The sequence below is a fragment of the Oncorhynchus mykiss genome, chromosome 2 (genome assembly GCF_057628025.1).
Source record: "Oncorhynchus mykiss isolate SJ-2025 chromosome 2, ASM5762802v1, whole genome shotgun sequence".
Taxonomy (NCBI): domain Eukaryota; kingdom Metazoa; phylum Chordata; class Actinopteri; order Salmoniformes; family Salmonidae; genus Oncorhynchus; species Oncorhynchus mykiss.
The window spans coordinates 63,873,118-63,897,967 of NC_143023.1; the positions used below are offsets into that span (position 1 = coordinate 63,873,118).

At 43.1% G+C, this 24,850-nt stretch overlaps 1 protein-coding gene and 1 pseudogene across 1 annotated transcript; both read right to left on the bottom strand.

Moving 5' to 3' along the window:
* Positions 1-851: 851 nt before the first annotated feature.
* LOC110501772 (homeobox protein DBX2) lies at positions 852-5,915 on the bottom strand. Its single transcript, XM_036952866.2, has 4 exons — positions 5,462-5,915; positions 4,367-4,456; positions 2,101-2,285; positions 852-1,764 (listed from the first exon to the last, which is right to left on the bottom strand). The coding sequence occupies exons 1-4, from the start codon at positions 5,769-5,771 to the stop codon at positions 1,489-1,491; spliced, it is 861 nt and encodes a 286-aa protein (XP_036808761.1). The 5' UTR covers positions 5,772-5,915; the 3' UTR covers positions 852-1,488.
* Positions 5,916-13,879: 7,964 nt separating this feature from the next.
* On the bottom strand, positions 13,880-16,474 carry LOC110501774 (uncharacterized; annotated as a pseudogene).
* Positions 16,475-24,850: the final 8,376 nt, after the last annotated feature.

Below are 24,850 nucleotides of genomic sequence, written 5' to 3' on the forward strand. Positions count from 1 at the left end.
TTGTACTTCATTTATTTCCTCATAGAATCATAGCGGCGGGAAGTGTGCTGGAGGAGCTGCAGCATCCGTGGTAAATTGAAATACATCTGCCAAGTTATGTGTGTTCAGAAATAAATGAAATAATTCAGAATGCTACGCCAAGAGTAAGTCTACAATATAACCATAGAGGATCAAGCTATAGTTTATAAAAAATGTCTAGCTGTGGATTGTGTGTAGCTCAATCACAAGGCAAGCCTACAGTCAGGAATGCGTGAGTGAACAGCATGCAGCCAAAACAGGCCTTTTGCAATAGTTCAAATACAATCGGTTCAAATACAATCAAATACAACAGGTTGGAAAGCAAATGGCTCCTGCTGAAAAGAGAAGACTAATCTGTTACTAGGCTGCCAAGTTATCAACTTCCCAACAGGCCTATTGAGTGAGCGGCACTGTTTAACAAAGTGAATTAAGAACTACAGTCGTGGCCAAAAGTTTAGAGAACGCCAAATATTAATTTCCACAAAGTTTGCTGCTTCAGTGTCTTTAGATATTTTTGTCAGATGTTACTATGGAATACTGAAGTTTAATTACAAGCATTTCATAAGTGTCTTTTAAGGCTTTTATTGACAATTAAATGAAGTTGATGCAAAGAGTCAATATTTACCTGGTTTGTTTGATGTTAATAGTTTGCGATTAATACTTAACAAATAGCACATTTCTGTTCTGTTTAATTCTGTGTTTCTTAAAAGCACTATTTTTATTGATGAACTGTATTTTTGTAAATATTAAAAAGACTAACTTATTAAGTTTGTCTTGTATTACTATGGGATGCTCAGCATCTTGAATATTAACATGGAATGAAGAAATCAGCATTTAATTAATATTTTATTTACAGATTTTTTTTTCCAGTTAGGAGTAAAACAAACATTCTGAAAACAATATTACATGTTAAAGCATTTATGGTTGTGTGCAGATGACTAACCTTCAATGTGTGTTAATATACAACGTATGGTCTAATAAATGTTTTGTTTTTGTATTGATCATTCAAAAACACTTTCCAAAAACACTTTTAGTCAGTCTACAAAATGTTGCTACACAATAGCAACCCACACAATATTAAAATGACGAGTATTTTATTGTTATGGAGTGTTAGTCGTTTTATCCAATGCTCAGACAGTCCCTTTTCAATCATGCCTCACAACACTGACCCTCATCTTCCCACTGGGCACAGACGTCATTTAAACTTCTAGGTTTGGTTTACATTTGGTTGAGTTGTCAACTAACATGAATTCAATGTGAAATCAACAAAAAATGTTACCATGCCGTTGGATTTAGGTAAAACGTTGGATAAAAAAAAAGACTCAGTTGCCTTATGTTGATGACTTTTTTCCAATCCAATCAGTTTCCACGTTGATTCAACATCATGTATCATTTTTTGTTGAAATGATGTGGAGACAACGTTGATTCAACCAGTTTTTGCCCAGTGGTTTCTCTCAGTCTTTCATCCTCTCAGGGGTCAGAGGTCATAGTGTGTCTGTGCAGACTCATTGGCTGTATCAAAGTCACACGTTTCTTGCATGGCTCTTTCTCTATGGTAACTCCTGTCTCCCTGTCCCACTGCTGCGATGATGATCTGTCTAATGCCGTGCCCGTGCTCTCTGGTGCCTCCTCTTCCTGTTTGCAGCCCCGGGACATGAGCTCCTCCATGGGGGAGCGGCCGCTGTGGGCCTCCTTCTCCTTACAGTTCCTCCACTTCATCCTCCGGTTCTGGAACCAGATCTTCACCTACAGTAGACACACAGGTCAGTGAGAGGTTCAGACTGAGGTGCCATTCATGTTGTTTAGTCAAATCTAAGTCTATGATACAGCAGAGAGCATGATCTATTTGATCTACTTGCAATTATCACAGTAGTGAAAGCCGTACTGTAATAGCATTTTAAGATGAGGAACACTTACAATAGAAGTGACTCTAGATATTTACTAAATCTAGGCTGGAGCATCCAAATAATATGTGTTTGCATGCAATGAAGAGGCGAGATGAGAAGGTCTATAATGTAGCATGGGATGTAAAAGGAGGTTGTTATGGGCACCGACCTAGACAGGAGTTATATGGTATCCTACCTGAGACTCCTTCAGGCTGAGATCTGCTGCCAGTTTGTTCCTGTCTGTCTTGCTGATATACTTCTGTCTCTTGAACGTTTTCTCCAGCTCCTTCCTCTGTTCCTCAGAGAACACCGCCCTCCTCAGGATCCCTCGCCGGGATTTGGGGCTCGTATCCGGGGACCACATGGGAATGTTGGCTCCCTCTGGAAGGTCAGAGGTCAAAATCATTCATATTAATGTTTTTATTCCTTCTAATAATAACCTGAAGGGGAAATGGCACAGGGTTATGGATGAGTTAACTCATTTGCATTGATTGATTATATTCTCTGTTGCAGGAAGGCAATGGCACATTGCACTACTAGAGACAAGTACCTATTATTGAATATGGAAATGGTTCTAACTTAAATAAGGTCAATAACAAGCATGCATTCGAATAAGAAAATAAATGTATTATATTTCCATATCAAGCGGACCGAATGAGAAAATCATCCAAATAATAAATGGGGAAATGATCTGCAGCATCATTCTGGTTTATCATGTCCAGTCCAGTCCAAAGCACTGAATATATCCTCATACTGATGATAAAAGGCAGACTTACTCATCCCCTAAATGGCTCACTTCCTGACTCACTATCTACATGGATTGTGCCCATCTACTGTAGCCAATCTTATACACGCTTACTCTCCACTTGCGTCAATCTGTCTAATTTAACAAAATGGGGGTGACTAAAGAGAGAATGGAGACCCGTTTTCACCGGGGAGAAAGGGATTTGGTGAACTCTGAGGAGCAATCCCACGCTGCCTCACTCACAGGTGCACGCACAACAAAAGTCAAGTGGAACAATTGACCAAATACCATTGAGCAATGCCTTTTTAATCTGTACGACAAATCTGCACACAGACCACCTCGGGGGAGCGAGTAACTGGTTTAGACATGCTCCTCAGGCCTCCATTGGGCCTCAATGGCTTCCACTTAAACGGACGATTAACAGGTCACTCCCGGGGGCTACGTGTGTGTCTGCCCCCTTGGTCTGAGCTCACAACCCTGAGGGACCCACCACAAAAGAGACTGTTCGTTGAAAGGCCACTACTCTTGCTGGCTCAGCGCTCCTCACTAAATCTTTTCTCTTGCAGGTATGGGCCCGGTTCTATGGGAAGATGAGCTCGAATAAGTCTATAAAAGTCACTTTCATTGAGTTCTTTATGTCCCATTAAGGGAACTTTAAATGGGCAGGAATGAGAGTGAGGTGACAGGAGAAAGGAGGGAGTCGGGAAACGGGGTTCTTTGGCCACACAAAGGGTGAGGGGGCTGTTCCCGGGCACAGCCCCCTTTCTGCAGAGGAATGGCTGTGTTTTCAGAATTCATTGCTGCGGGGAAAAATTGCAGCGGGGTCGCGTGTGGATGGTGGAGTGAAAGTGCCGATTGGTCACGGCCGGGCATGGCATTGTCCTGTTGCTGGGCACTGTGGGAAAGTGTCAGCCCACTAAGAGGGACCAGGGGGTATTTACTGAGGGATGCTATTTGCTGCCTCACTTGTCAGAAGTCACAGGACTTAGCAACTAGCATCACAACCCTGACAGAAGTTAGGATAAATCGATATTGTCCACATAATGAGACTTTCCCTATGAAAAGGTTCATACAGACTTCACAACCAATGCAATTACATAATATAATTCAGATTCATATTCCAGGGGATATAGATTCTGGTTTGATGTGCATTTTTCAGATAATCAGCTACAGGAAATCATCTTAAGAGCCTCATTATAAACACAAACAATCCCCTCATTTGGCAAGGATCATAAACAGTTTCCTCACACTGGACCAATTATCACAGTAGGATCAACTATCAGCCAAACGTTCCTTTTTTGCTGAGTCTGAGCTCAATGCTACTGAGAGGCAATAAAAATGTCACACAGAGACCAATAACAGACTGTTACAGTGGCATCTCATTGATCATTACAGTCCTAATCTGACCGAGACAAAATGTTTATTAACTCTGCATATTTGAGTGAGTCGGTGTGTGTATCTATATGAGTGCAAATGGGGGCCTCTACGCCCCCCCCCCCCCCCCCACACACACACACCACCGCTCCATAACCTCCTCCCCACCCCACCCTCTGGGTCTAAATAGCTGTGAATGGTCATGAATAGCAGTGCAGAGAGTTGAGTGGAGAATTAGCTCCCTGGCATTGCATCAGTAATTAGCCGTAGAGAATATGGGAGACCCTGCTGTTAATGCTTAGAGAGGAGCTGAGGCATCGCTGATGAAGCATGAAACACTCACCGGAGAAGACAGACGGAGGGCTGGACCCACCACAGCACACTGCGGCCAGCAGATACTGAGGGCCTCGTAGAAACACATTGCTCAACAGGCCTGTAGAGAGGAGGGAGGGAGGGAGTTTCGTGAAATTACACTGTAAATGTACAATAAATGCTGGCAGGTGAAAATCCATGAATGAACTGCGGTGGAAGTATATTTTTCTGCTAAACCATCCACTCAGTGTAAAAACAATTACATACATCATGTTTTGAGTAGCCAAATGATTATCGTCTGGAAATGAAATGTATTAAAAATAAATGAATGGCTGTAGTGAAATGAAATGTGGTAGAACATATCAGCATCTGGTTATACGGTCATTAAAGGGGCAATCTGTAGTTTGCTACATCCATTTTTGGACTTGTAAATTAATGATACACGCTCAATGATTCTTTAAGAATATTATATATGTCTCATGAGCTTAGTTCAGCTGTTGTACCCCATCAGAAAACAAAATATAAGCTTGTTTAAGTCAAATCTTTGTAAACAAAGCACTATATAGCCTCAATAAATGGTTAAAACTATGATTTGATAGCATGGACGGTTAGTTCTTGCATCCATAGCCCTGTCTAGGAATTTGAGAGTGGTTACATTTCTCCAGACCTATCCCTCAGCTATTTACCAAAACAAGGGTGGGGACATTTCTTTGTTATTGTTTCAACTGTTGATTACCGTTTTAATATTCTACTTTGACTGTGAATAATACAATGTTTTACATGTGTAGTGCTATGTTATGTCTTATTTCTTAGAATAGATCTTAAACATGAGCATTCTTCTGTAAACGTTTTGATGAATACAATTTCTAATGTTTTAGTAATATAATTATATTTAGAAAAAATAAAGCAAATTAAGATAAAGCCAGTACAGTGTATACATTTTTATCTGATATTATGTTCAGAAAAATAAATATTATATCTGAACTGAACGCATGAAAGAAAAATAACGTGCATTTTCCCCAAGTGTGGTTTCAAATGTCTACAGGCTAGATCTCACAATCAATAGTATGATAGAATAGCACACATAATACTCATCATGATGTTTTGTATCATATGAGGCTTTTACCTGAGTGTGACCGAGGAGGGAGCCCCCTGTCTTTGACTCGTTTACAGTTCTGACTCTGGCCCTCGTAGACAACATGCTGAGGGCCCCAGGTTCTCCTGTGGTGGCCGGTCAGTGGACCCCTGAAGAACCCACCTGTTGGTCCATCTGAGTTGGGCGAGGATGAGGAAGAGGATGGCCCCGCCGAGCGCAGCAGATTGTCGATGAGGAAGCTCTTCCCTGATCTCCCAAAGCCTGGGTGAGTAGGTGAAACTGTCGCCATATTCATGGTCTTCTTCCCGCTCTGCTTCTGCCCTGCGATCATCCCCTTCATGTGACCCTAAGGAAAGTGCCCTCACTCACCTCACAGCACAGCAGTCACAGGGCCAAGTAACACAAGTGACTCCAGTCTGAGCTATAATCCCTCCAAGACTAACCAGGGCCAACTTCATTAAAGTCCCAGGAAAACAAAAGTTCTCTCTAAACTCTCTTCTTCTCTGCTCTCCTTCTCTTCTCCAGGGTCTGCAGTTTGCTCCGGGGCTGCCGTGCGATTGGCTAAGAGGCTCTAATGTGATTCTCAATTCAGATAAGACTGGGCCCGTTCTGGAGTGGCAGAAGGTGTGTCCGTCTCCATTCATTATGTCAACTTGCCTATTAAATGATAGACACCCGAGACAATGGACTGCTGGCCAAAGTTTAACGTGGACCAAATGTATTTCTCAGTCTTGCAGTAAATAGTTTTCTATTTTCTGCAGCCACCTTCAGAGCACCCATTGTGTCCCATAGAAAGGCATGGAGGCAATTAAATAGTTGCAGCTTCGTTCACACAGTGCACAATAATAGTATTTGGTTTGGTCTGATCTAGGTCACCGTTTGTGTTAAGTTTGTTGCGCGATGACCAACTAGAAAAAAGCTAATGCCCACATAGAATGTGATTCTGCACATTGCGTTCTCATTAATACATTTTTCAAAAGTCAATAATTGTATAATTATCCTGATGGTGTAATACTGTCCAAGTGTGACATAGAACTGAAATATCCAAGACATTTAAATGACATTTTTTTTCCCCTTTGTTTTCTAGTCAAATGTCAGACTCATCAGGTCATTCATATTCAACTTCTGACTCCATGAACTCAAACCAATTAATACCTCTTTCAGATTGCCTCAGTAATGGCCTAAGTGCTATTCTCCAGCCACTTCCCTCCTCTTTTCAGTGACTATTTGGACCACTCCACTATGGCTTGTCACTCACATATTTGACAGGCCTATTGGTTCCTGCTTAAGATAGAAAATTACTCTGCCCGAGATTGCCAGATTCTGTCTGTTTTAAAAAGACTTACCGTCCAGCTTGACAGAAATATGCACAAAGCTGATACAGTACTGTATGTGAAGGATCTACAGCAGTTAACGCCAGGTTCTGATGTGGACGGAAGGGAGAGACTTGGTAAGAGATCAAAACTATAGACTCCACTCCTACTGTACTGTGGAGTTGAAATATCAAAGATCAAATGAAGTGGTTATGTAAGTAGAATTAGACAAGCGGCTGCAGTTTATCACTGTATATAATATTGCGGCGAATTCAGGAGTAGCCAAACTGGGACTCAAACCCAGACCTGTTGTTATACATTCATTGATTTTCAGAGGCACAGTTGAAGCCTACAGACACACAAACACAGTGAGGTTGCGTGTGGTATATATTAGCCAATGGGTGGCTGGCGTCACGTGTAACCATGTAACCCTGATCTGACTGCTCCTGCTAATGATACTCAGCCTCATAATAGAGGAGCTGGGGAAAAGGAGGCCGACTGAAATGAAACAACATTGGGGGACAGTAAACAAGCATGTCCGGGCAGGGCGAGGGGGGGGGTGCACGGTTCGGGGGACACCTCATGCTGGGCATGGAAATTGCTCCAGACAGCCGGGCCCATTGTCTGGCCACCAGGGAGCCAAAGGTTGCTTGTAATCAAATTTGAGGTTTTATATTCACCAGACTAGTGGAGAAAGCGACTGCGGTGTCTCGTGTGAGGGGTGTTAGTGGGCTCAGGCTGTGCTATCTACCTCTGTGTGTACCTAATGCGGGTTTACATGCTCCACATGGGCTGCTGTTTGTGATACAGCCATAGGCTTTTGTCTGGTGCGGAAGGGAGCCATTTGTTCATGACACGTTGAAGCATAGGCTGAGCCACAGGCAGCAGTGTGAGACAATTAATCTCCACATAAATAGATACTGCTAAAGCAAAGTATTACCTTCATAAAGCACACTGCAGCGCTTAGGATAATGGCTGCAAGAGGAGTGCTATGTTGTTTGTGTAAGAGAGGTGTCATTTGAGAAGCTGGGGATGTAACATGTATGTTTCTTTGGCTTGTTCCATTTCCATTTCAGCTCTGTACCAAAGAGGGTTATTTCCTTGATGATTTTGACTACGCTTATAAACAAACGGATTGTGCATGGCTTGTAATCTTGTAAGACTTGATATTTGGTATGAAAAGCATCGTTGGGATTCACAACTTGTTAACGGGCCAGATTCCGTAGGTAGCATTCCAAGGGAGGGAGGTATAATTGAGCCATTGGGAATGCAGTTCTTGAAAATACCCTGAAAGCAAGTTCATGTGAATTTATTTGATGTCCATTCTACTTTCTATTGGAGGGAAAAAGTGGGGTCCCCCATTCAGAGCTCCACAATGGTCCTGTTGAGATCCAGCACTGTGCAGACCAGCTGAGGTCCTTTCTGTCCCTGGCCTCTTAAAAAGATACCGGGCCATTACACACTCAATTGATATTCCACCACTCGAACTTAATATCATGAATGGAGGGCCAGACTCTATGAATCAGAAGACAATGCGCTTAGCTTAGCAGCAAACTGGCACTTTGTGTGGTGTCTGTGGCAGCAGCGAGGAAGTGTCTAATGTGAGGCTCACAATTGTGCTTCTATAGAGTTCTAATGAGCTTCAGCGTGGAGGATGAATGGTCAAGCCCATTCAGAGCCAGCTCTGTGCACACCCACACAATGGAACCCAGATGATGGGAGGCAGGCAGGCACTGCACTGCAGGAACACTGCCAAGCAAAGCTATGACAGTCTGTAATATATAGCAAGACAACGAGAAAGAGATATATCAAATATAACCCCACTCTGAATACCCAGTGGGCACACCACGTTATTTCAACGGGGATAATTGGGTAATATCTGGTTGAGACGTTGATCAATGACATGACAACCTATATTCACCCACTCAAACAGGTGTTAGAGTTAGATTAATTTAGATAAAAGTTGGACACATGTTCAGTATGTTCTCACTATGCTTTCAACCATCTAAAAAGCACAGCCAAATTCCAGTGCAAAAAAACTATGTCTGATTTTGGTTTAGTTGTCACCCAAATGTCTATCACCGCGCCTTCAACCATTTAAAAGCAAAGTTCAAATAGGAATACAATGTCAGATGTTTAGTTTATTTATACAACAGATGAATGTGGTGTCACTGTCCTTCATCTAATAGCAGAACCAAATGACCCGGATTCCAGTTGAGATTACATTAAAAGTACACGGTTACATAAGAAGATATTTATAGTTACAGTAATGTCAAATTAATGACTTATATGCTGATTTCACGTCTCCAGCTCAACCAAAAATCAAAGACAGAAATAGGACTAAATCAAATTGTAACGGTTTTCTTCGTGAGAAGGAGAGTCGGACCAAAATGCAGCGTGTGGTTTACGATCCATGTTTATTAATACGAAACACGAATCTCCAATTCAATACTACAAAACAAAACGTAACGAAAACCTAAACAGCCTATCTGGTGAAAAAAACACATAGACAGGAACAATCACCCACAAACACACAGTGAACCCCAGGCTACCTAAATATGGTTCCCAATCAGAGACAATAATGAACACCTGCCTCTGACTGAGAACCATATCAGGCTGAACATAGAAATAGACAAACAAGACATGAAACATAGAATGCCCACTCAGATCACACCCTGACCAATCAAAACATAGAAAATACAAAGTAAACTATGGTCAGGGCGTGACAGTACCCCCCCCCCAAGGTGCGGACTCCGGCCGCAAAACCTGAACCTATAGGGGAGGGTCTGGGTGGGCATCTGTCCGCGGTGGCGGCTCTGGCGCTGGACGTGGACCCCACTCCATGACAGTTTTAATCCCCCTCCTAAACGTCCCTAAATAGGTTACCCACCACAATGATAACATGGGACAGAGGGACAGCTCGGGACAGAGGTAACTCGGGACAGATGGGTAGCTCAGCCCTGAGAGGAAGCTCAGCACTGAGAAGAAGCTCAGCACTGAGAAGAAGCTCAGGCAGGTGGTTAGATCCGGCAGATCCTGGCTGGCTGGCGGTTCTGGAAGATCCTGGCTGACTGGCGGATCCGGAAGATCCTGGCTGACTGGCGGATCTGGGAGAATCTGGACGACTGGCAGATCTGGAAGAGTCTGGTCGACTGGCAGATCTGGAAGAGTCTGGTCGACTGGCAGATCTGGAAGAGTCTGGTCGACTGGCAGATCTGGAAGAGTCTGGTCGACTGGCAGATCTGGAAGAGTCTGGTCGACTGGCAGATCTGGAAGAGTCTGGTCGACTGGCAGATCTGGAAGAGTCTGGACGACTGGCAGATCTGGAAGAGTCTGGACGACTGGCAGATCTGGAAGAGACTGGTCGACCCAGACTGGCTGCTCTGGCTGCTCCATGCTGACTGACAGCTCTGGCTGCTCCATGCTGGCAGACTGCTCTGGCTGCTCCATGATGACTGGTAGCTCTGGCTGCTCCATGCTGACTGGCTGCTCCATGCTGACTGGCAACTCTGGCTGCTCCATGCTGACTGGCTGCTCCATGCTGACTGGCAGCTCTGGCTGCTCCATGCTGACTGGCTGCTCTGGCTGCTCCATGCTGACTGGCTGCTCCATGCTGACTGGCTGCTCCATGCTGACTGGCGGCCCTGGCTGCTCCATGCTGACTGGCTGCTCCATGCTGACTGGCAGCTCTGGCTGCTCCATGCTGACTGGCTGCTCTGGCTGCTCCATGCTGACTGGCTGCTCCATGCTGACTGGCTGCTCCATGCTGACTGGCGGCCCTGGCTGCTCCATGCTGACTGGCGGCCCTGGCTGCTCCATGCTGACTGGCGGCCCTGGCTGCTCCATACTGACTGACGGCCCTGGCTGCTCCATGCTAACTGGCAGCTCTGGCGGCTCCTTGCAGACTGGCAGCTCTGGCGGCTCCTTGCAGACTGGCAGCTTTGGCGGCATCCTGCAGACTGGCAGCTCTGGCGGCTCCTTGCAGACTGGCAGCTCCATGCAGACTGGCAGCTCTATGCAGACTGGCAGCTCCTTGCAGACTGGCAGCTCCTTGCAGACTGGCAGCTCCTTGCTAACTGGCAGCTCTATGCTAACTGGCAGCTCTATGCTAACTGGCAGCTCTATGCTAACTGGCAGCTCTATGCTAACTGGCAGCTCTATGCTAACTGGCAGCTCTATGCTAACTGGCAGTTCTGAACAGGCGGGAGACTCCGGCAGCGCTGTAGAGAAGGCAGGCTCTAACAGCGCTAAACAGGCGGGAGACTCCGACAGCGCTGAAGAGAAGGGAGGCTCTGGCAGCGCTGGACAGGCGAGGCGCACTGTAGGCCTGATGCGTGGTGCTGGCACTGGTGGTACTGGGCCGAGGACACGCACAGGAAGCCTGGTGCGGGGAGCTGCTACCGGAGGGCTGGGGTGTGGAGGTGGTACTGGAAAAACCGGACCGTGCAGGCGCACTGGAGCTCTTGAGCACCGAGCCTGCCCAACCTTACCTGGTTGAATGCTCACGGTCGCCCTGCCAGTGCGGCGAGGTGGAATAGCCCGCACTGGACTATGCAGGCGAACCGGAGAAACCGAGCGCAAGGCTGGTGCCATGTAAACCGGCCCAAGGAGACGCACTGGGGACCAGCTGCGTAGAGCCGGCTTCATGGCATTAGGCTCGACGCTCAATCTAGCCCGGCCGACACGCGGAGCTGGAATATACCGCACCGGGCTATGCACCCGCACTGGAGACACCGTGCGCACCACTGCATAACACGGTGCCTGTCCGGTCTCTCTAGCCCCCCGGTAAGCACAGGGAGTCTGCCCAGGTCTCCTACCTGGCGTAGCCATACTCCCTGTTAGCCCCCCCCCAATAAATTTTTGGGGCTGCCTCTCGGGCTTCCTTGCCAGCCGTGTTCCCTCATATCGCCGGCTCCTCTCTCCGGCTGCCTCTGCTCTCCTAAGTGCCTCCACCTGTTCCCATGGGAGGCGATCTCTTCCAGCCAGTATCTCCTCCCAAGTGTAACAGCCCTTGCCATCTAAAACGTCCTCCCATGTCCATTCCTCTTTACGCTGCTGTTGCTGCCTGTTGACACGCTGCTTGGTCCGTTGGTGGTGGGTGATTCTGTAACGGTTTTCTTCGTGAGAAGGAGAGTCGGACCAAAATGCAGCGTGTGGTTTACGATCCATGTTTATTAATACGAAACACGAATCTCCAATTCAATACTACAAAACAAAACGTAACGAAAACCTAAACAGCCTATCTGGTGAAAAAAACACATAGACAGGAACAATCACCCACAAACACACAGTGAACCCCAGGCTACCTAAATATGGTTCCCAATCAGAGACAATAATGAACACCTGCCTCTGACTGAGAACCATATCAGGCTGAACATAGAAATAGACAAACAAGACATGAAACATAGAATGCCCACTCAGATCACACCCTGACCAATCAAAACATAGAAAATACAAAGTAAACTATGGTCAGGGCGTGACACAAATCTAACTTGAAATGTGCTTTAAATAAAGTTTGATGTGATTTAGTCCTATTCTTTAACTTACATTCTTGGTTGAGATGGAGACGTAAATCCAACACATCAATTATTAATATGTAGACAAACTGGAATTAAAGACAGACTAAGTCAGTTGCACAGATGGAACTATCCAGGCAGATGTTTCAAATGTTGACATTTGTCTGTGTTGACAACCACAAGCAATATCGTTAAATATCATTACATTTGAAATCAACCAGAGCTTGAAACCCTATTGTGTTGTCTATTTTTAGATGAATTCTGTGTTGAATTGAAACAAAAGCTGTTGATGACTTCCCAAATGCTATACAAAATAGCATCATTGACGATATATGAGTGAGAAAGTATGGTCACATTTCATTTGCTCTTGTTATACCCTACCCTTTGGAATTACTTTGCAACAGTGAATCTGTTTTGTTTTTAAGTGGTGATCTCTCAATGGTCACTCTCAAGATAGCTCATTGGTAGTAGTCAGGGACAAATATAGTATCAGGGCTGGGCTTAGTTAAAACCTGAATGGGAGACCAGATGGTATCTGTAGATACAGTAGATCAATTCTCCAGTAGGAGGACCTGCCCAGCCTATTGCTGGTGATCTGAAAGTCACCATTTCAACATATTTTATGCAAGGTTTGTCTATGTTGAAATTTGGTTAGCATGATGACATAATCCTTTGGTTGAAATGTCACCCTCAAAACAACAGTTGATTACTTTTTCAAATCCAATGTATTCCCCGCGTAAATTCCTCATCACAATATGTTGACAAAGGACATTGAAACAACGTTTATTCAACCACTTTGTGCCTAGTAGGTAAATACTGAAATGTGTGGTTTCATTGTTTTGACTGAATTGAATGTACATATAATTAGCGTTACTGTCACTGGTAATGTGTTATTATAGTAAACAAAGAACAATGTAATTTGTTTGAGCTTACCATGCAGGGAGCTCAGCCATGCACACCCTGATGTGACTGATATGTGACCTGATATGAGTCACTATTACAGACAGTAAGTAGCAGCTTCTGATATGTGTGTGTGTGTGTGTGTGTGTGTGTGCCTATCTGCTGTAACCCCATAGAAGAGTCATAATAGTTTGTAGGCCAAACTGTTCGGACGCTACAGACGATTTTGTGAGAGGACCAATTTTCAGGATGTCTCATGGTCTGACAAATATTGCTTGCGTGTGTGTGTCTGTGTGTGCGTGTCTGTGTGTGCGTGTCTGTGTGTCGTCTATCTGCTGTAGTCCCAGAACGTCCCAATGACATAAGGCTCATGTCTCCTCAGACTCTCATGACTGTCATTCACGAGTCTAAGGACCGGACATCATCGTCACAGCCGCTGAAGCATTCCGCTTCACAATCACCATAATTAAGTCTGTATCCAGCGGGTTTCTCCAACTGAATGGGGTAAAAATGTATGGAAGTTGGAATAAAGACACCGGGGAAATCAATCGACTCAATGCTCTGAAGACATTCACCCTTCAAGAAAAGAACACAACCACCAGTATTCTTTTTAAATGGCTTCTTAGTGATTATGAAGGAACATCTTATCCCCAGAATTGCTCACATCAGAAAGCTTTTTGCTACAGCGGTTCATTGCAGCAGTACAGTATGGTCAACCCTCACATAGGGCAGAGTAGGAAGCCACTGAACGTGGTTTGGGAACCATTGCAATGGACTCCGTGGTCTTTGGGGAGACGTATTGAGACCACATCGCCCTCCTCCAACTCTAAAGACAATGTATTAGACACACGTGCATCCTATCCATTAGAATCATATATAGAATTATCCAGAACGTTCTGATTATTGTGGTGGAGGAAAACGGTCATATCATGTATAGTGTGGTAATCATGGGCTGTACATCTGAAGTAGTATACTTTTTTCACTGGTGCTGTGAAGATGCTTGCAGTTGGGTTGTAGGTCATGCCATTGAAGACTCTACTGTATACCAATATTAATTATTGAATGGTCCTACTTGTCCTAAATTAGCCCAACTAGCAGAGAAGGCCACCTTTGGTCTGACTGGGCTCTCTGCCTTTAGCTCCTCCACCTCCCTCTCACTGACTGTGACTCTGGCCTTCAAGGCTGTGTTCCCACTCTCACTGGCTGTCACTCTGGCCTCCATAGCTGACAGTTCATCAGCTTGGGCTGCATTTCCTGTCTTCAGCTCCTCCACATCCTCCTTGGTCAGCCTAAGCTAAAGTCGTTGCTCCTCCGCCTGGTCCTCACTGTCCTTCAGTCTGGCTTCTGTGTTCCTCAGCTCTGTTCTCCATTCCACCACCATGTCTCTTAGTTCTTTCAGCTCGGTCCAGATGTCAGGGGTTGTAGTTGTCCGGCTGCATGTCTGTTTGCAAGTCGTCTCTGTAGCTTCAGTCCGTTGGCTCTCGATGAAACTCTCTCTGATCCCTCTGCTCTCTCCCTGAGCCCATTATCCAGACAGACAGATTAGCAACACCCGCAGATCTACAGCACCCCTTATTCTAAAACAACACCGATGTGGTCTATGAGCCGCAGTCCCCTTCTTGATATGCACTCAGAAAGTGAAAAAAAAAAAAAGTGAAACACTGGGTGAGCTGCAGACCTCATAGCAGAGTGTTTGAATCTGACAGTGCATAAAGCTGTGGGAGAACTCAACCCATTATTTGTTTGATGTTCTCTCCATCTCCATAAAGTCTGCACATGTTAGCCCTGGGTTTACAGCTTTTGTGGAGTAGGTATACACTCCCGTCCGTATTTATTTGGAGCGTGAAGCTACGTTTTTTGATTTGGCTCTATACTACAGCATTTTGGAATTGATATAAAATGTTTCATGAGGCGACAGTACCTTTAATTTGAATGTAAATTAAAAATTAAAAAAATCAATATCTGTTTTACTGTTTAAAAATGAAAGCCCTTTATGTATCTAGTCCCCCCTCATTTGAAGAAGTCATAAGTATTTGGCCAAATCCACTTAACCTCTACTGCACACATTTAGGTTTTAAATGGAAAAACAATTACATATGATTTTTTGGAAGATGAAGTCTTTCTGATTGTAGACCCAGAATAGCCAAAGGAGGTGATAGTTGGGAGCCATGATTGTACAAAAACAATGCTTGAATTTATTACAGATGCAGGGTTTCAGGATACATGGCTTGTCTCCTTAGCACCAACATTCAGGATACAAAAACGGACAAAAATGACAGCGAGTCTAAAGCTCAGCCCCTCAATGGGGTTCCTGCTGCAGCTAAGACAAGGCCTAAATGCTAAACAGCATAACAAGGAATTACCCCTTTCCAGCTCTAAACAGAACCTAACGCTCTCCTTATTGGGAATAGCCTAAATCAACTGCCTATACATACGGGACAAAACAAACAAACTGCTATGGAGCACATTGCAAAATGGTGGTCAACCTGAGCACAGCATATATACCTTTGCTCCTCGAACCCGCCCACACTTATTAACCAATGAGAAAGAGCATTTCATTAGAATAACTTTACGTTGTTTATTAGACCAGGTAACACTATGGAAAACATGATTTAAGTTAATTGCATTCATTTGTTTAAATGACCATATTTAGTCAAGTAAACTTTAGTTTAAAAGACAGAGCTACATCAAATAGAGCATGATTAGAGCTACGACTCAGGGAGACTGAAAGCATGGCTGAATTGCACGCTGGTTATCTAACTCAACACACCTTGCTTAAACCTGAGCAACCAATACGGTAGCAAACAGTTAAGGTCAGGAACATCTACACTGGTAGATAGCTATGCATTGCAATCGACTAGTGCACTTGATCCAAACCCCACATGTGTATACTGTACCTTTACTATTAACTTCATTAAAAATACAAATTAAATACCTTTTAAAATGGCGATGAGACTAAGGCTGCCTCATCAGACTGATAATGTAGCAATAATATAAAGGGTCACTTTTACCCACTCACCCAGTGTGTTGCCTCAACACTGTGCCATCAGGTTACTGAAACACCAGTGAAAATTTGATATTTTCAGGAAACATTTATTAAGTGAAATATAATAGAAACAAGCACTGTTTTCATAAACAGCCTACCTGGTTAAATAAAGATGTTTTTTTTTTTAAATAAGGAAATACAAGTTGGGGGCATAAACTAGTATTGCACTGCCTCTCAAACCTGATTCTTCCTCGCTGTCACTGTCCTCCAGCTCACTGTCCTCCAGCTCACTGTCCTCACTATCAGAGGGTGATCCTAACTGCTCCATTAGGATCCTTTCGCCCATAGAATGTCGCTGTGTCCATTGCATGTGAATGTCAGTGGATATTTTGGCAAAGATATTGACCAAGCCATCATTTTACATCAAATTACATGTTCATCATTGAGAATGACATTGCCCTAAAACTGAACTGAAATGAACAACGTTGCCCTGAGCCAACAAAAAAGCTGCCTAACTGCACAACATTGTCCTGAGGCAACAAAAAAGCTGCCTAACTGCACAACATTGTCCTGAGGCAACAAAAAAGCTGCCTAACTGCACAACATTGTCCTGAGGCAACAAAAAAGCTGCCTAACTGCACAACATTGTCCTGAGGCAACAAAAAAGCTGCCTAACTGCACAACATTGTCCTGAGGCAACAAAAAAGCTGCCTAACTGCACAACGTTGTCCTGAGGCAACAAAAAAGCTGCCTAACTGCACAACATTGTCCTGAGGCAACAAAAAAGCTGCCTAACTGCACAACATTGTCCTGAGCCAACAAAAAAGCTGCCTAACTGCACAACATTGTCCTGAGGCAACAAAAAAGCTGCCTAACTGCACAACATTGTCCTGAGCCAACAAAAAAGCTGCCTAACTGCACAACATTGTCCTGAGGCAACAAAAAAGCTGCCTAACTGCACAACGTTGTCCTGAGGCAACAAAAAAGCTGCCTAACTGCACAACATTGTCCTGAGGCAACAAAAAAGCTGCCTAACTGCACAACATTGCCCTGAGGCAACAAAAAAGCTGCCTAACTGCACAACGTTGTCCTGAGGCAACAAAAAAGCTGCCTAACTGCACAACATTGTCCTGAGGCAACAAAAAAGCTGCCTAACTGCACAACGTTGTCCTGAGGCAACAAAAAAGCTGCCTAACTGCACAACATTGTCCTGAGGCAACAAAAAAGCTGCCTAACTGCACAACATTGTCCTGAGGCAACAGGAAAACGACATATTTGAAATATATATGAAATGAAATATGCTTCTTTAGAGCAATGTATCTTACCCTTCACTCACACCATGCGCTTATGTTGCTCTGCTTCCTGAAAGAAGGTCCCATCCCTTAATTGATACATCATACCAACTTCTGCACCTCATTGGATTGTTTAAAGACATGTCATCACATATTGTCATGTGTAGGATTTTTTAAAAATAATATGGGGTTGTGTGAGGAGTAAACAGGTTTTCTGTTACCTGATGGCAACGATGTGCAGTAGAGGGTTAAAGTAGTCAGAAATATAGTATTTGGCCCATATTCCGAGCCCGCAATGACTACATCAATCAAGCTTGTGACTCAACAAACTCGTTGGATGTGTTTACAGATTGTTTTAATTGTGATTCCGGGAGATTATGTTTGGCCCAATAGGAACTGATTCAAAATACTTTCTTGAGTAAGGTGTGTAAATCTAACACTTTTATTCTTAGGTTTACACTCTCTCTAAACTGAAAAACTAGATGTCATAAAATATATATGGCTGAATGTAGAATATATACTGAACAAAAAATGTAAATGCAACATGTAATAATTTCAAAGATTTTACTGAGTTACAGTTCATAGAAGGAAATCAGTCAATTGAAATAAATAAATTAGGCCCTAATCTATGGAGTTCTCAAACGACTGGGCAGGGGTGCAGCCATGGGTGGGTCTGAGAGGGCATTGGCCCACCCACTTTGGAGTCAGGTCCACCCACTGGGGAGCCAGACCAAGCCAATCAGAATTTATTTTTTCTGCTCCAAAGGGGCTTTATTACAGACAGCAACACCCGCCTCCTCCTCAGATGATCCCGCAGATGAAGGAGTCGGATGTGGAGGTCCTGGGCTGGCGTGGTGCACGTGGTCTGTGGTTGTACGGCCGGTTGGATGTACTTCCAAATTCTCTGAAACAACGTTGGAGGCGGCTTATGGTAGATCAATTAACAATCATATTATCTGGCAACAGCTCTGTTGGACATTCCTGCAGTCAGCATTCCAATTGCACGCTCCCTCAAAACTCGAGACATCAGTGGCATTGTGTTGTTTGACAAAACTGCACATTTTAGAGGCCTTTTATTTTCCCCAGCACAAGACACACCTCTCAGGTGGATGGATTATCTTGGTAAAGGAGAAATGCTCACTAAAAGGGATGTAAACAAATGTAAACACAAAATATGAGAGAAATAAGCTTTTTGTGCATATGGAACATTTTGGGGATTTTTTTATTTCAGATCATGAAATAGCAGGACCAACACTTTATATGTTGCATTTATATTTTTGTTCCGTGTACATAAGACCAAAGTATCAACTCTCCCCAGACTCAGTGGAACCACAGTGACGCCACATGTTCTGATCCAGTACTTCTACTAATATATTGGTCAAATCTCTGTAATTCCCCTCCATGCTCACTAGATGGCACCAAGAAATATAAATCAGACCAATATCGAGTGTTCCACTGCAAAATCAGGATTTGTACTTTCCATTGAGCTGTATTGTAAACTTGAAGCTTGTAGGTAACAAGTCCATAGGCTTATTAATAACTCACCATACTGTGAATGAATGTATCTTAGCAATAGGAACATTGTCTGTATTTATATGATCTCTCACCATTTTGGATAATGCCAGACTTGGAATGCTTCAGGCTTGAAATCATATGCCTTATCCCAATTCTTCAAATACATGTTTTCCAGACTTGAAATCATATGCCTTATCCCAATTATTCAAATACATGTTTTCCAGACTTGAAATCATATGTCTTATCCCAATTATTCAAATACATGTTTTCCAGACAAGTCAATTGTCATGGCTCCTGCACAGGACAAATGAAGATTGTATAATCACAACAAGTCTAGTATTAGAAGTGATTTATGTAACAGTCAAGGAGAACTGTCACTACGAGGCTTGTACAGTATCAGGTTACAGTATAATATCCCATAGGAGCTGAAAGGAGCACTGGGGGCCGAGAATAGCAATTCCCCAAGCTAGTTTCAAACACAAATACCCTGAAGTAGCTACCAACACTGACTATGATTGCTTAATGCTGTAGCCTTTTTGATATTTGTATTGCTAGTTGCCAAGATTATAGAGAGTGGGTGAGTTCCCAAGTGAACGGCAGGCTATGCATCCTCCATCTGCCTACTCTCTCTGTCATTGTCATAAGAGGCTGTTTGCATTGTTGTTTATTTTTGGCTGCATGGCCACATGTTTGAATTACTTTATTTTCCTGACAGCACTTTAGGAAATGATGACATGTGGGCATTACAAAGTAATTACATTTCCTGTGCCTTGACCCAGATGAGATTCAGTATTAATAATGAATTGAGAGTTGGAAGCTCTCTCATACAGCAGATGTGCTTCCTTGGCACGGTTGTCGTATTGGAAACAATAACTTGGTTATATTCACAATGGCTGCCCAGTGTTACCAAAGATAGGTTGAAGAGTAGATAACTAAGTTGGATAAAGACAGACAGCTAAAAGTTGGAATATGGAGAGTATTTGCCATAGATTCACAACAAAGCTCAAAACATAACTATGAAGCAACAATTCCAATCAAGACAATAGCAATGAAGTGTTAAAACAATTCCAATCAAGACAGTAGCAATGAAGTGTTAAAACAATTCCAATCAAGACAGTAGCAATGAAGTGTTAAAACAATTCCAATCAAGACAGTAGCAATGAAGTGTTAAAACAATTATAATAAATACAACAGTTGGACAATGGATGAAGATAGCCCAAATTTTAATATTTTTATAATCCATCAGATATTGACTAAATTATAGCACATAAAACATTTTTCTGGCGCATGAATGGAGTTCAGGGATTTTGGTGGGAATTCAGGTATTAAACTTTTTTCTGTAACGGCTGTCGTAGGTGAAAGAAGGAGAGGACCAAGGTGCAGCGTGGTACATGTTCATGATCTTTTAATTACACCGAACACTAGAACAAATATAACAAAACGGAACAAACGAAACAGTCCTGTCTGTTACAGAGACAGAGACAGAAAACAACTACCCACAACTCAAGGGCAAAACCAGGCTGCCTAAGTATGGTTCTCAATCAGAGACAACGATTGACAACTGCCTGTGATTGGGAACCATACCAGGCCAAACACATAGAAATACAAACATAGAACAAAACATAGAATGCCCACCCCAACTCACGCCCTGATCAACCTAAAATAGAGACATAAAAAAAGGAACTAAGGTCAGGACGTGACATTTTCTTAGAACATACTACACACTTTATTATTGTATCAGGTATTATTTTGTACATTTCGTGTTAAAATATAGACAATTATATGTGCTTAATTTGCTAAATATTGCAGGTGTATTTGCATATATGAATCAATAAAGAATAGAGGGGTGGAGCAGGGCTGCAAACACCAAACATTTGCTCTGTCTACCCTCCCTGCTCTGTCTACCCAACCTGCTCTGTCTACCCTCCCTGCTCTGTCTACCCTACCTGCTCTGTCTACCCTACCTGCTCCGTCTACCCTCCCTGCTCCGTCTACCCTCCCTACTCCGTCTACCTACCTGCTTTGTCTACCCTCCCTGCTCCGTCTACCCTCCCTGCTCCGTCTACCCTCCCTGCTCCGTCTACCCTACCCGCTCCGTCTACCCTACCCGCTCCGTCTACCCTACCTGCTCTGTCTACCCTACCTGCTCTGTCTACCCTCCCTGCTCTGTCCACCCTACCTGCTCTGTCTACCCTCCCTGCTCTGTCCACCCTACCTGCTCTGTATGCCCTACCTGCTCTGTCTATGTCTACCCTACCTGCTAAGTCTACCCTACCTGCTCTGTCTACCCTACCTGCTCTGTCTACCCTCCCGCTCTGTCTACCCTACCTGCTCTGTCTACTCTACCCGCTCTGTCTAGCCTACCCGCTCCGTCTACCCTACCTGCTCTGTCTACTCTACCCGCTCTGTCTAGCCTACCTGCTCTGTCTACCCTACCTGCTCTGTCTACCCTCCCGCTCTGTCTAGCCTACCTGCTCTGTCCACCCTACCTGCACTCACTGTGCTGTCTGGACTGCCTGTTGTTGTCACATTCTCGTGTATAACTCGCCAAATGTATCAATAGCAGGATACCTCTGATTAAAAATCAACACGCTTGGCTCTAGATTACACCTATCTAAACACACCTTTACATTGTTTGTGAGATCAAACATTATATCACTATAATCCAAGTGTGTATTTTCAGAAGTTTGATTTCAGCGCATCTAATTTGTAAACATTTCAACTGTATTAAATTATACACATTTTTAATTCCGCAAAAAAATGAACACCATCAAAATGATCTTTCTTCTCTTTATTGTGATGTAGCCTAAGTGTCGAGGCGGTGCGTTAAATTCCCGTCAAAGCTTTAGCGTTATAGATAACACACTGTATTATCACTTGCAGTGGAGGCTCCTAACAGGAGGAAGGCGAGGACCATCCTCAGTGAATTTCTGAAACATTTAAATAGTGAAACATTAAAACAGTTATCTTTTTTAGATAAAACTCTACAAAATATATTCACGTCACCAAATAATTGATTAAAACAGTGTTTTGCAATGAAGGTCTACAGTAGCCTCAACAGCACTCTCTGGGGTAGCACCATGGTGTGGCAGGAGGACAGCTAGTTTCTGGCTTATGGTTTTCACCCCCTTCCATAGACTTACTCAGTAACTACGACAACTTCCGGAGGACGTCCTCAAACCTATCAGAGCTCTTGCAGCATGAACTAACATGTTGTCCACCCAATCAAAGGATCAGAGGATGAATCTAGTTCTGAAAGCATAAGCTACAGCTAGCTAACACTGCAGTGTATAAAATGTGGTGAGTAGCTGAGTCAAAGAGAGAGAAAGAAAATAGTTGAAAAAATGTTTATTCAAAAATGAAGGAGAAGTAAGAGGGGGAGAGAGGGAGAGAGAGAGAGATATATTTCATTGTATTTTTTTCACTTTCACTTACTTAGCTAGTGAATGCAGCTAGCTAGTTTAGCCTACTCAAAACACCCATCTAAAATAGAGAGGGTTGCTATGTTAGCTAGCTGGCTATGGCTATCCAACACTGGAACTCTTCCAAGTCAGTGAAAACTTTTGGTTTTATTAATTTATTGCCACTAGGGCCCGTCTGTGTTGCTGCACACTGTACACTGTACTGCATGACTGTAGCGGGTTTACTAACGTGCTAGTTCTAGTAGCTATGTTGACTATGACTAGTAGCTACTGTATGTTGACTATGACGTTAGCTAATATGCTGACAACAATGTAGGCTGAGTGTAGCAGTTAGTGGTTATGGTATGAAGGTTTGGCTTGGAAAGTTTTTTTTGCCTGGTCACAGACAGCTTTTGCGTTGTGAACTGAAGTCCACAAGCGAAGGGATAAGGTGAGAGGAGAAGAGAAGAGCGAGAAGGAATTATACAATGAGCAAAGTGATGATGCTGCTATGAAAGTGAACTGGGTTTGCAGATGATCAGGGGTGTATTCATTCCGCCGATTCGGTTGAAAAATGTATCTTAAGCAGAAGCAAACAGGAATGAAACGGAGATAAACATAACTGAATTTGTCTAATAGAAACTCTTATTTGCAACTGTTGGACTAATGAGTATGCATCAGCTAGATGTAGGCAAGGGTGTGCAAGACGGTATTCAATGTGTCGCTGTCTGTCACCTTGATTACAAAATAAATTATATCAACCTGTGCACCTACATTGTAAACTTTCATTTGTCGGCTAGGTTGTAGCAACCTCATGATGGGTATAGGGCAAATTTGAGTATCATGTAGTTGCCTAAACCTATCGATGTTACATTGAACTGGGTGAATGGAATATTAATGCCAGTCATCCAATATGCTGTAGCTAATAGAAATAAGGTCATGCTCATTAAAATTAAAAAATCATCCTCTCTCATCATAACCGACACCGACTGCCACTGATGCCTTGATCTCTTGATCAGTGGTGTAAAGTACTTAAGTAAAAATACTTTTAAGTTCTACTTAAGTCGTTTTGGGGGGTATCTGTACTTTACTTTACTATTTATATTTTTGATTATTTGAACTTTTACTTCCCTATTTTACTCCATACATTTTCCCTGACACCCAAAAGTATTTGTTACATTTTGAATGCTTAGCTGGACAGGAAAATGGTCCAATTCACACACTTATCAAGAGAACATCCCTGGTCATCTCTACTGCCTCTGATCTGGCGGACGCACTAAACACAAATGCTTTGTTTGTAAATTATTCCTGTGTGTTGGAGTGTGTCCCTGGCTAGCCGTCAATAAAAGGAAAGACAAATTGTGCAGTCTGGTTTGCTTAATATAAGGAATTTGAAATTATTTATACTTTAACTCTTACTTTTGACACTTAAGAATATTTTCTCAATTACATTTAGTTTTGATACGTAAGTATATTTAAAACCAAATACTTTAAGACTTCTACTCAAGTAATATTTTACTGGGTGACTTTCACTTTCACTTGAGTTTTTTTCTATTGGTATCTTTACTTTTACTCAAGTGTGATATTTGCGTACTTTTTCCACCACTGCCCTTAATCATGTAGTAATTACTTTAGAGTGTTTTAGTATACTGTGTAGAATACTATACAACAACTAAGGGATAATCAACGAGGGCCTAACCATTCTATGGAAAATAATTAACTACATGGAAGGTGAGTTTTCCACAAAGCACGAGCAGAGTGGAACGGACCTTCCACAGAGTTGCATTACTTTCCAGAGAATGCATAGAGCCCAGAGTTGATTATCCCTTTCATACCACAGCTCTAATTGATCACATTTGTGTTCATTTTCAGGTAGAAATGTGTTCAACATCCACTGAAGTAGCTAGGAAGTTTACTAGATAGCTACAGTAGTTGCAGTGGTAAACTAACAGACTTGCTAGTGTAGCTAACCAAACCATTAGTCCTAGCTTGCTAGTGTAGCTAACCAAACCATTAGTCCTAGCTTGCTAGTGTAGCTAACCAAACCATTAGTCCTAGCTTGCTAGTATGAAAATCGAATTCAAAAATACCAATACTGTTTTAAAATCTGACTTTTGCTGTCAAAAGCAGCTCAAGCAAAACATGTAAAAATTAGCTATAGCCATTGAATTCTACCGGGCAAATATACAGTGCGTTACAGGGAAATAATGCACGCTCTAGAATGCCATTCAGAAAGGAATATTCAACAATGCCATGGTATAAACTGTATTATAAACTGGGTGGTTCGAGCCCTTAATGCTGATTGGCTACCACGGCTAAAGACTGTATCCAGGCACTCCACGTTGCTTCATGCTTAAGAACAGCCCTTAGCCATGGTATATTGGCCATGTGCAACATCCCCCCCCCCCCCCCCCCAGGCCTTATTGCTTAAGCACCCCTTGATTCACATGTTTACTTTTGAATTTTTAAATCGGTATTGGATTGTTAGCTAACTTT

Excerpts from the sequence above, each read along its gene's own strand:
- LOC110501772 (XM_036952866.2), bottom strand. The coding sequence starts at position 5,771 with ATGAAGGGGATGATCGCAGGGCAGAAGCAGAGCGGGAAGAAGACCATG. Across the intron at positions 2,286-4,366 it reads CCCTCCGTCTGTCTTCTCCG|AGGGAGCCAACATTCCCATG; the intron begins GTGAGTGTTTCA and ends CTGACCTTCCAG. Across the intron at positions 1,765-2,100 it reads TCAGCCTGAAGGAGTCTCAG|GTGAAGATCTGGTTCCAGAA; the intron begins GTAGGATACCAT and ends TGTCTACTGTAG.